Source organism: Saimiri boliviensis, chromosome X (genome assembly GCF_048565385.1).
Source record: "Saimiri boliviensis isolate mSaiBol1 chromosome X, mSaiBol1.pri, whole genome shotgun sequence".
In the NCBI taxonomy this organism is placed as follows: Eukaryota; Metazoa; Chordata; class Mammalia; order Primates; family Cebidae; genus Saimiri; species Saimiri boliviensis.
This window is the reverse complement of record NC_133470.1, coordinates 86,571,718-86,582,293: the sequence shown is the minus strand read 5'-3', so window position 1 is coordinate 86,582,293 and position 10,576 is coordinate 86,571,718. Positions and strand designations below refer to the sequence as shown.

The window sequence follows — 10,576 nt, the reverse complement described above, 5'->3', positions numbered from 1 at the left end:
TTTTCAACAGTCGGGTGTACGTGGTCTATGCAGTGTTACGATTAGGATGGGAACATGCTGTTGGGCTAGGAAACTCAGGAGATTAGTTCCAGAAGAGCCTGCGGAACTCTGCCCCACAGGCTCCGGGGGCTTGGGGGGAGGTCAATAGAAGATCTGCATGGACAAGGAAGATTCCTGCAGCCATGGAATAGCAAACAAGCCAGGGGTGAAGAAATGGAGGGAAAAGCACCATGCTGGGAGAGAAGCGTAGGGGTGGGCGTCCAGGGAGCTAGGGAGCTGGGCCCTGGGGATTAGAGGGGAGGCCGGTGGCTATGAAGGCATTCTCCCACCTCTCTTCTGCCACCTGGCAGGGCAGGTTGCTATTACCCACCTGGGATAGGGGTGCGAGTGATTCTGGAAACACCTTCTGAGACTCTTCCCATCAAAGGCATCACTTGGGGTGGAGGGAGGATTCGGATGCCAACCCCAGTGCCTAGCCGTGTTCTAGAGGTGCAAAGAACAGAAAGGAACCCTGAAAACTCAGCAGGGGCACCTGGCCCCTCTTCGGAGGGAGGCTTTCCTAGACCCAGAACCTCAGCCCACTCTGATCCCTCTTGCCCATCTCTTAGCAGTCGACTTGTCATGTGGTTCCTCTCGCCCAGTCTCATCTCTGCTCTGCGTCTTGTCCTGCCATGCTAAATCTCTCACAATGCGGCCTCCAAAGAAGCCCTCATTTAGTGCTCCTTGAATGCCAGAAGATTTCTTCTTCTGAGACTTTTCCAAACCCATTTCCTCCCTCAATGCTCTGCAGCCTCACGAGGGAGGCAGAATTCTACCCATTTCTCGGACTTTGCAGGAGAGAAGCCTGTCTTCCCGGGTCAGGGTGGGGGTAGGTAAGTGAAGAAGCCAAGGTCACCCAGTCATTGGCAGAACGCGGCCTCGACCCGGCCCTTCTTCTGCGGGCACTGTGGAACCCTGGCAAGGCAGGCCTTGGCTGCAGGCTAGCGCCCCGCTCTTTTCGGCGGCCCCAGGAGCCGGGCGGGCCTGAATGGCAGGTGAGCTGGGTTGAGGACAGGACGGGGGTTGGGCTGCTCAGGGAAGCCTGGCGCGCGGGCCTTGGGCGCGGCCGCCCGAGCTCGCTACTGCGCCCTATCTTCCGAGGGCCCACTCCTTGGGTCATGACTGGACCAGGGCTTTGGTCAAGGGTACTCTGTGTGCCCTAGGCCCGCCGGTCAGGCCCCGCCCCCCGGCGGCACGGGCGGGGGCAGGGGCGGCGCCGGCGGAGTGGGGCGCGGGCGCGCAGTGCTTAGTGCGCGCCGCCGCCCCTCCGGCCCAGCTTACCCCGCCGCTCTCCCAACCCCCTCGGCCCACTCTGTCGCCCCCACCCCTCCTTCCTCCCCTCTGCCAGGCGGCCCGGCGATCCGGTGCGCTGGGCAGCGCAACGATCGCGGCCTGGCGATCTGGGCACTGCGGTCTTGGCGGGCGAGACGCGGGGCGCGAGGCCAGACCTGGCGCGGCGGGGTGTGGGGGGCGGGCAGCTGCGGATCCCCTAGAGAAGACCAGGGGCAGGCAGGGGGGTGCCGAGGTAATGGATAGGGCCTGGGCGCCCGGTTGCAAGGGGCGGGGGTTCCAGGAGCACTTTGGCCCTGGCAGGGCGGGCGACAGGGTGTCCAAGGCGGTGGGAGGGCAGCGGGGAGGAGAGGGAGGGAGGGAGGAGACAACTGGGCTGGGCCGGGGGGCTTGGCCGATGGGGATCAGGTGGGCGGGGACAGGGGCCCTGCTGGAAGAGGCGAAGCAGCGAGGTGGCGGGCTGCGTGCGCAAACAGGGCGGCCGCCTCCTGGGCCCGGAGAACGGTGAGGCCATTTGGGTTGGGTGTCCCAGTCCCGAGGGCACGGTTCCGTGTCCAGGGCCAACGAGCTGGGCGTGAGGCATTGTTGGGGAGGGAAAATCTAGAGGCCCGGCGGGGCCAAGGTGATGCGGGGAGAGAAGCCCCGGGAGAAGAGTGTTGCTGGGTCAGGACGCTGGTGTCCAGCGAAGGTGAGTGAGGACAGGCACTTTCAGGGCTGGCCTGAGTGGAAGGGGACAAGGGGCCCCCAGAGTTTGAGTTTGAGCATAATTTGGGAGTTGCCGTGTCACTGGGTGGGTTGATGAGTCATGCGATTTGGAGATCACGGAACCCTTTTCCTGGCGATCAGTTCTCAGGGATGGAAATAAAGTCTAGGGTTTGGAGAAGTGCTTTGGAGGCCATGTCTTGGGACACCAGGTGCTCTGTTGGTCACCAGGCTTCATGTGAGGGACTTTGGGAGTTGTGTCCCAAACTGCTGAGATTCAGAAGCTTCAGTCTAGGGTAAAGTTAAGCAAGGTCTTTGTGGTGACCAGTTCTCTGCCTTCCTTCCTTTCCAGGCTGTCAGGATTCAGCTGGGTTCCTGCGGGGAGTGGGTTAAAAATTCCTTCTGCCTACTGTCAGCTTTACAGTATCCACCAGGGGCAGGAGGGACATATACATGTGTGGCTGCAGCATCATTCTCTGTCTTGGAACCCTCATGCTTGCTTCCTCATTGTTGCCATAGTAACTGTCTATTGATGGTGTATTTATAGGGGAAGAAGCAGGCGCTACATTTTGGGGAGGGAGGAGGAAGAGGCCTTATGGCAGGCAGCAGCAGCAGCAGTGACGGTGGCTACAGAATTGCTAATTGCTGTTTTGTGGGGGTTCCTGGCTTGATTGAAGCTTAAAAATGAACTGATGACTGTAGCAGGTGTGTCAGGATAACATGTACTCAGGTCTATGATAGGTGTGACATATAGTCACCTTTGACCAAAGCTAGCTGTGTGGGGGACAAAAGGTGGACATATGTAATAAATTATGTAATTTTTCCACATTTGTTTTAAAAAAAAAAAAACACTGTCGTTTCCTTTGATAAGCAGTGCAACATATTTTTCTGTTTCCTTATTAGTTAAGACCGTATGCATTCTTTTGAAACCTAGATACAACAGTGCCATTTTTCTTCAATCAAAAAAAAATCCTTGCTGTGAGGCATACTACATCCACACCCTCACAACAGAAATCTCAGCCATCCATAATGCAAGCAGAATTTTGAGATCATATTCCATCTTGGTTCTGACAAACACTGAAGGCCAACTGTCTCACAAGGCAGGCCCATCTGTTGACAAATTCACATGTTGATAGCTTTGAGTGGGATTGTTGCAGGGCTCAAAACAGAAAGCCCTTGACGTGGCGTTTCCACAAATGGATGTCAGATTTGCTATTTTCCCCTTAATTTTCTTTTTCTTTTCTTTTCTTTCTTTCCTTTTCTCTTCTTTTCTTTTTCTTTCTTTTCTTTCTTTGTTTATTTTTCCTTTTTTTTTTTTTTTTTTGATGCAGTCTGGCTCTGTAGCCCAGGCTGGAGTGCAGTTGTGCAATCTCTGCTTACTGTAATCTCCTCCTCCCTGGTTCAAACGATTCTCCTATTTCAGCTTCCCAAGTAGATGGGACTACAGGCGTGAACCACCGTGCCCAGCTAATTTTTGTATTTTTAGTAGAGATGGGGTTTCACTAGGCTGATCACCTGAGGTCAGGATTTTCACTGATCACCTGAGGTCAGGAGTTTGGCTAGGCTGGTCTCAAACTCCTGACCTCAAGTGATCGGCCCAACTCAGCCTCCCAAAGTGCTGGGATTACAGGCACCAGCCACCACGTCCAGCCTAAATTTTTTATTATATACTGTTTCCCAAAAGGATTAGGAAACATGTTATAAATGCACAATAAGACACTGAAAACATAAATAGAAAGCTGTATACCATATCACAGGACAGAAGCATATTTGCTTAACAGCCGGGCTTCCAGGGTGCCTGTGCTTGACTGGCAATAGTGACACTGAACTTCCTGGCAGTCTAGGCAGAAAGGAGGGCTCAATGGGTTCTGCAGTTCATGTGTCTTGCATTCAGTTAGTCATAAAACCAGAGCTTCTGCTTGAGGAGGGAAGCAGTGGGGTGATTGCTCCCAGATATGAACAGTTCAGCGAGGGCTCCAGAATGTGTGTGTGAGTGGGTGTGTGTGTTGTGGGGAGAAACAGAGGAAGCAGTGTGCTGTGAGCATGGTTTAGGTAGTGACTGGAGAGCTCCTTAGCAGGAGAAAGGCTTTTGGACAATAGGTCACACTAGGGGCAACTCTTAGTTAGCGTCTTAGTGTTGGTCATCTAAATTCACATCTTGGTACTCCATGCTGTGAGCATTAATACAAAGAGGGAAGAGAGGCCTGGTTCCAGAAGATTCCAGGTATCTTACTTCCTTGTCCGGTGAAGATGAACACAGTGAGTCACCTGGGTTTGGGCCTTCTAGATATGCCTGGGAATATGAAGAATGCAGCATCGCTGTGCATGGAGCATGTGACCCTGTAGGACATGTGTCCACCAAAGGTTACCATGGGTTAGTCCCAGCAGGGCAGTTACTTTTGAGATGGTTGATGCCGTGTTAAGCTTTGTTTTCAGGGAACATGCTTGTCATTGTAGGTATCTGTGACTCACCATTGTGATCAAAATTAGTTGTAAATTCTGATCCTGCCACTGTCACTGTTGATTTGCTTAACCTTGCCTGAGTCTAGTCTCTCTGGGCTTTATTTCCTCATCTGTCTCTGACATCCTTTCCAATTGGAATTTGTAAAGATTCATTGAAGTGAGCAAGGAAGGAGGAGCCTCAGCCTGTAGGAGCTTTTCTTTTTTAAAGAAAAAAGTCAACCCTTAGGTTTTATAGATGCTCAGAATATGTTCCTGGGGGAAAACGCTGAAAGGTTTGCTCTGGACCCTCCTGGGCCTGGAGAGGTCTCTGGAGAAAAGCTTGAGGCAGAATGAGAAGCAGCAGAAGCTATGGATGGCAACACGGAGGACAATGCACCCCACAGGGTACTGCTTCAACCTTTTGACCAGGCCAGTGGGAGGGAGGCACATCCCAGAGCCAAGAGGGTGCCCTGTAAATTTCTAGATGTGGTTTCACTGCAGCTTTGCTTTTTTTTCTTACTCCAGAGAATTGAGACCCTGGAGCTGAGGGAGCATCATGGCAGGTGAGTTTTTCCAGGTCCAGGCATGTGGAGAGCAGTGGAGGGCCATGCCTAGGGGCTCATGAGTCAGGTTTCAAACCCTTCCCAGCTTCCCTGCCCCCTCTCCAACCAGGTGGCCTGCCCTGGAGCCATGTTCCAAGGGGCTGGCTGAGTAGCAATTTTGCCCTCTCAACTCCTTGGCTCCCTTCTGAAACATATGTCACTTGTAGATATGTACCTACCCCGGCTTTCCTGAGTGACACTAATGTGACAGGCCATAGGGTCTGGGGAAGGGTACCTGCCTGCTGGCAAAGACATACCAGAATGGGCATCCAGGGGGAGTTGCTTCACATGGGAACCAGGAAGTCCCACTTCTAGTTGAACACCAGGAGCAAACATCAACTCTTCTTTCATCCTTTACAGTCTCAGGTCAGGTTTATGTGGGTGCAGAGCTCAAGCTATTCTGGTCAGCCAGGTTGTAGCTGGGTCTCTCTTTCTCTGGAATAAGTAGATATGCCCACCACGCAAAGAGAGTATTTGAGGGCGAGTCTGTGCCCCAGCTGTAAAGGCTTACACTCTGCATTTGAACCTTTCTACTTCCCATCCCCAGAGGTGCTCTTAGGCCCATGTATGCCAACTTGCCTGATCTAGCCAAGGCTGGCTTTGCATTACATTTTCTTGAGCAAGACTATTGATTCTGGATGATGTGGTGGCACAGATAGACATTCAGGTGGAGGAACGCCACCCTGGTGGAGTCTTCTAGGATTATCCGGTATTATTAGTTCCACCAGTATCGGCCTTATAGAAGAACACCTTCTCATGGCAATTGCTCCAACTTTCATTTTTCAAGGTGATGCAGAAGATAACTGGAGATTTAGACACTGAAGATTATCTCCTCACAATCCTTATTCTTTCTTGTTCCTGTGCAACATGCACATTCCTGGCAGTTGGCTCCCACTTTCTTCCATGTAGCCAGGGGCCTGAGCCTTGTTGGGACCATGATATTCTAGACAGGTGTATCATGGCACAAAAGAATGTCAGTCCTTCCATCCCTTGTACAAAGGGCTGGTCATGTCCTTGTTCAGAAGCCTGATGTCTTGCCTGCTCACTCAGCCTTGTTTCCCTGCATAATTATGCTTCAGTTGCTGGGCTGGGCCTGGTTTGAAGGAGCCCTTGGGCATCTCCCCATTCCAGGCCTTAGTAGAGCTCTCTCTTCAGTGTTTCTGGAGGCCAAGGATGCCCATTCGGTCCTGAAACGATTCCCTCGTGCCAATGAGTTCCTGGAGGAGCTGCGCCAGGGCACCATCGAGCGAGAGTGCATGGAGGAGATCTGCAGCTACGAGGAGGTCAAAGAAGTGTTTGAGAACAAAGAGAAAACGGCATGTACCACCCTGGGGCTGGTTCTGGGAGTAGAAGTTGCCTCAGGAATAGCAAGAACAAGTCCTGGTAATGCAGACGAATCGGAAGCAAGGAAAACCACCCAGTCTAAGGCATAGCCACTAGGACCATCAGGGAACAGATATAGTCTATACAGTCCCATTGCCTGACTCTTTTGGGGTCCTCCTCAGTTGAGAGCATTGTCATTTGCCCTTAGTACATTCTGGTAACTCTCTGAGACCAGTCAGATGGGGAAAGGTAAGAAGCACTAGACTTACTGAAGGACTCTGAGCCCACCTGGAACTTGAGCTTCTCATAAGTATCCTGTTTTGTTTTGCAGATGGAGTTCTGGAAGGGGTACCCAAATGCAGTCTACTCAGTCCGAGACCCCTCACAGAGCTCAGATGCCATGTACGTGGTGGTACCTCTTCTGGGGGTGGCATTGCTGATTGTTATCGCCTTGTTCATCATCTGGAGGTGCCAGCTGCAGAAAGCGACCCGTCACCACCCCTCCTATGCTCAGAACCGGTACCTAGCCAGTCGTGCTGGGCACAGCCTCCCCAGGGTCATGGTGTACCGGGGTACTGTACACAGCCAAGGGGAGCCTTCTGGGCACCGAGAGGCAGGGAGCAGCCCCCAGGTGGTGCTGGGGCCCAGTCGGGGGGGCAGGACCACAGTCCGGCTTGAGAGCACCCTCTACCTACCTGAGCTCTCTCTCTCCAGACTGTCCAGCGCCACCCCTCCCCCCTCCTATGAGGAGGTAACTGCACCCCAAGACAGCAGCAGTGAGGAGGCCAGCGTGTCTTACAGCGACCCACCCCCTAAGTACGAGGAGATAGTCGCCACCAACCCTGGCACTGACAAATAGTGGGACGTTTGTGCCCTGTCCTGGATGAATGCCTGTTTCTGAGGTCTCCTATTTTCTTTTTAACTTTTTAAAGACTGTGCCACCACAAAACAGCCTTAGCCTCCTTGTTGCCAAATAATTCCCTAATCGCGAAGTTTAGGAAGTCAGTTGTCAGAGACAGGTGGGGAGGGGGAGTAGGAACCATGCATGAGTCAAAGTCCCCAGGAAGAGCCAAAGGCCAAAGTGCCCAACTCTTTGGGATGCCCCCCAAGCCTCCATCATCCTGTCTTCCCATCAGGAACTGGCTTCTCTTATGCCAAAGGAATCACCTCATTGAGTTGATTGTGGCCAGAATGTTCACAGGCCCAGCCTGGGGGCTGTGGGGCTGGCTGGAAGCCTGTCTATGTCTGGAGCTCTGGGTCACAGATGTAAGGGAGGGAAGCCAGCCTTTCAGCACCCCTTTCCCTCCACAGTTCTGTATTTTCTGTCCTTGCTTACATTTAGAGGACAGGGACAAGGACTGAGTGAAAACAAAATGAAAAAAATTATGACAAATAAATAAGGAATGCAATAGAACAAAGCTCTAGCACCTGGGCCATTCATAGGAGGCCAAGGGAAATTCATTCATCACATGAATCTGTGATATCCCCCTCCCCCACACTACTGGAAGGAGGACAGGGTGTGTGAAGGATGAGGGCCAGAGGGCTGGGTGGCAGAGTCTCCTCTTCCACATTGACCAAGGGGCCCACGTGGACTCTGCCATCCAGTTTCTAGTGTGCTTGGCTATCCAGACATGTGGACCAGCTGTGCTCAAACCACTACCCACTGGCATGAGCCTACTTTTTGTGAATGGTGCATTGAAACTGAACTTCAGATTAAGAATTTCTCCTTAATGATGGTGCCCACCTGGGGAGAAGGTCCTAAGGTGTCCCTTTTAAAACACTTATTTGTGGAAAAGCCCATGGCTTGGGGTTGAAGGCCTATCTGCGGTTTGCTCAGCTGTTGTCAGAAGCCAGTCTGTTTTCAGTGATGCTTTGGACAGCAGGGGGGCAGAAGACACCTGCTCTTTAACTGTCAGTGACCTTGCAAGACACTGTTGATACCACTTCCCCCTACTTCTGTCTCTAACCTCCTGACCTCAGCACCAAACCGTTTTTCCTCTGTGGTGCTTTAAAAAATGTAGCAAATTTTTGTGTGGCGCAAGAATGCATAGCCTGGGTTTATTGGCAACCACAGCAGTTTAAAACCCACTGAATTGACAAGCTTCTTTCTGTTGAAACATCTCTGTAAGGCAGACATTGGGACTCATTCCTTGAATGCGGCCCCGCTTTCAGGCCACAGAGGACTTCTGGAGGCTGCTCGAGTCCTGGCCCTGGGATGTGTTTCAAGTCAGAAGGCTTGTGTTCCTACCCCGGTGAGGCCACCAGCTTGGACCACTCACCCCTGTGGCTGGGGTTTTCCATCCTTCCCCCTGCTTCACAGGCTCATTGGAAGTTGACGGAGCAAATACCTGTGAAGTGCTTGAAGTGCCAGGGAGCCAGGGAGGTTTCCCTTAGGAAGAGTGTTCTAGAAAGATGCAGGTTATAAGGGAGCAGTCTCAGCTGAGGCCCTCATATGCCTCTGATGTTGAATTTCCACTGAGGGAGTCAATCTCCTGTCAGTTGGCCCTTTCCATTCCCTCATCCTCCCTTCCCAGAGCTCCCTGGCCAGAGATGCTGAGCAGGTGGCATTCTACCTTTCGTTTCTTTGTCTTTTCCTCCCCTGGACCTTTAGCATTGCAGTCCTGCCCTTCGTCACAAAGGGGTTTTTGGCTTAGAAGGCCCCTGCTTTTTCCATGTTGGGGGACCTGAGGAAGCCTAAAGCTCAGGGCTAGCCCTGGCTTTCCCAATATTTCTTCAAGTAGGTACCCAAGTGTGACCTGGGAGCAGGTGAGGAAAATCGTATCCCAATATGTCGCCTCCTTAGCACAAAGCCAGACATGAGCTCCACTGATCAGAGCCAAAGGGTGTTTGCGAAGAAATACCTGCTGCCTTTGGCATCATGTTGAGGATGGGCAGTACTGGGAGAAAGCAGGAAGAAGCCCAAGGTCAGGGGCTGAGAACAGGCCGTGGGAAGAGCCACAGTGCTTTAATACAGCCTGTGGTGTTCGGTTCAGACTCTTCATAGTGTTCCGCCAGGTGAGGTTGCACCACAGTCTCTGGGATGGTTTTTGTAGCACACTGTAGACAAAAGACTGTACAGCACACAGCGAGCATCACCCCTTGTGGTGCACGTTTGGCTTTTACGAATGCCCTGTGCATATCTTTTCAAACTTTGTCTTTGTATGGAGGTGGATTTGATACAATACTAACTCCTTTGTGGCTACATTTTTGTTTTTGGACTTCTAGGGGTGTGTGTGTGTGTGTGTGTGTGTGTGTGTGTATCTATGTGTGCATGTTGCCTTTTCTCATTGCTTATCTGAAACAATAGCCGGTGTGCGGCTATATTTGTACCAGGAGGGATCCGGTCTGCAGAGAGAAATGTCACCTCCCCTCCCAGGGCTGGGTAGCCTGATGACAGGGCCCTGAGCAAGGAAAAGTGACATTAACTATTGGACGCCCAACCCGCAAAGTTGTCACCATTTGCCTCATGGTAAAAGGCTTTGGAAGAAGACAAAGCAGCTCCATTCTGCAGGCCCCCGCCCTGTGCAACTCTCACTCACACCACGCCCTTTTGGCATAGTGCCCCTGGCCTGGGCTCCTGTTCTGTGGGTGTCAGCAGCTGAAAGAAATCTGAACACTCCTGGGCATGCTTTTTTTTTTTTTTCTTTTTGTGGAAAGATGTGTGACTATTGACTTCGGGTACGGGGGGACTAGTTATGTAGATGTTATCATTTTTCAAAACGAAAAGGCTTTAACAATTTTTTGAAATGTGACTGTCACTTGTTTTCAACCAAAAACTTTTTAAGATTTTTTAAAAGAAAAATTGAAATCCTTCCCTCCCTTGCTCCCCATTGCCTCTGGTTTTCAAAATGAAAGCACAAGAGCAGGAGTGGGGTGCACAGGTGGCTGGCATGTGCACACCACCCACACAGCTGCATCCAGCCCTGGCTGACGGAGACGTAGTGCTGAGCACTTGGCCCTGGGGGACCTCTCTTTCAACTTCCAATCCCACTGCCATGAGTGTGAATTCCTTCAGGTGCTTCTAAAAACAGGAGTCTGCCTGATCTGTTGGACATTGCCTGTTTGGTAGCCCGAATATGAAGAATTCAGGACAGGAAGGTGTCTCTTTGTCAAGTAGTCAGAGCTGGATGCTTCCTTTTTCCCACTGGGTGGAGCCTCGCAACCCCCAGCCAGAGTTG

General features: G+C 51.8%; 1 protein-coding gene across 4 annotated transcripts; it reads left to right on the top strand.

Moving 5' to 3' along the window:
• The first annotated feature begins 1,260 nt into the window (after nt 1–1,260).
• Nucleotides 1,261–10,321, top strand: PRRG3 (proline rich and Gla domain 3). Of its 4 annotated transcripts, XM_074391428.1 has the most exons (5): nt 1,698–2,017; nt 2,384–4,878; nt 4,999–5,036; nt 6,231–6,391; nt 6,730–10,321. In XM_074391428.1, exons 3-5 carry the CDS (start codon nt 5,030–5,032, stop codon nt 7,255–7,257), a joined length of 696 nt encoding a protein of 231 aa, XP_074247529.1. In that variant the 5' UTR covers nt 1,698–2,017; nt 2,384–4,878; nt 4,999–5,029; the 3' UTR covers nt 7,258–10,321. The 4 variants fall into 4 exon arrangements, with proteins under 4 accessions (XP_010329574.2, XP_074247529.1, XP_010329573.2 ...); XM_010331272.3 differs by lacking the exons at nt 1,698–2,017; nt 2,384–4,878 and adding an exon at nt 1,261–1,564; XM_010331271.3 differs by lacking the exon at nt 2,384–4,878 and having other exon boundaries at nt 1,698–1,833.
• The last annotated feature ends 255 nt before the right edge of the window (nt 10,322–10,576 follow it).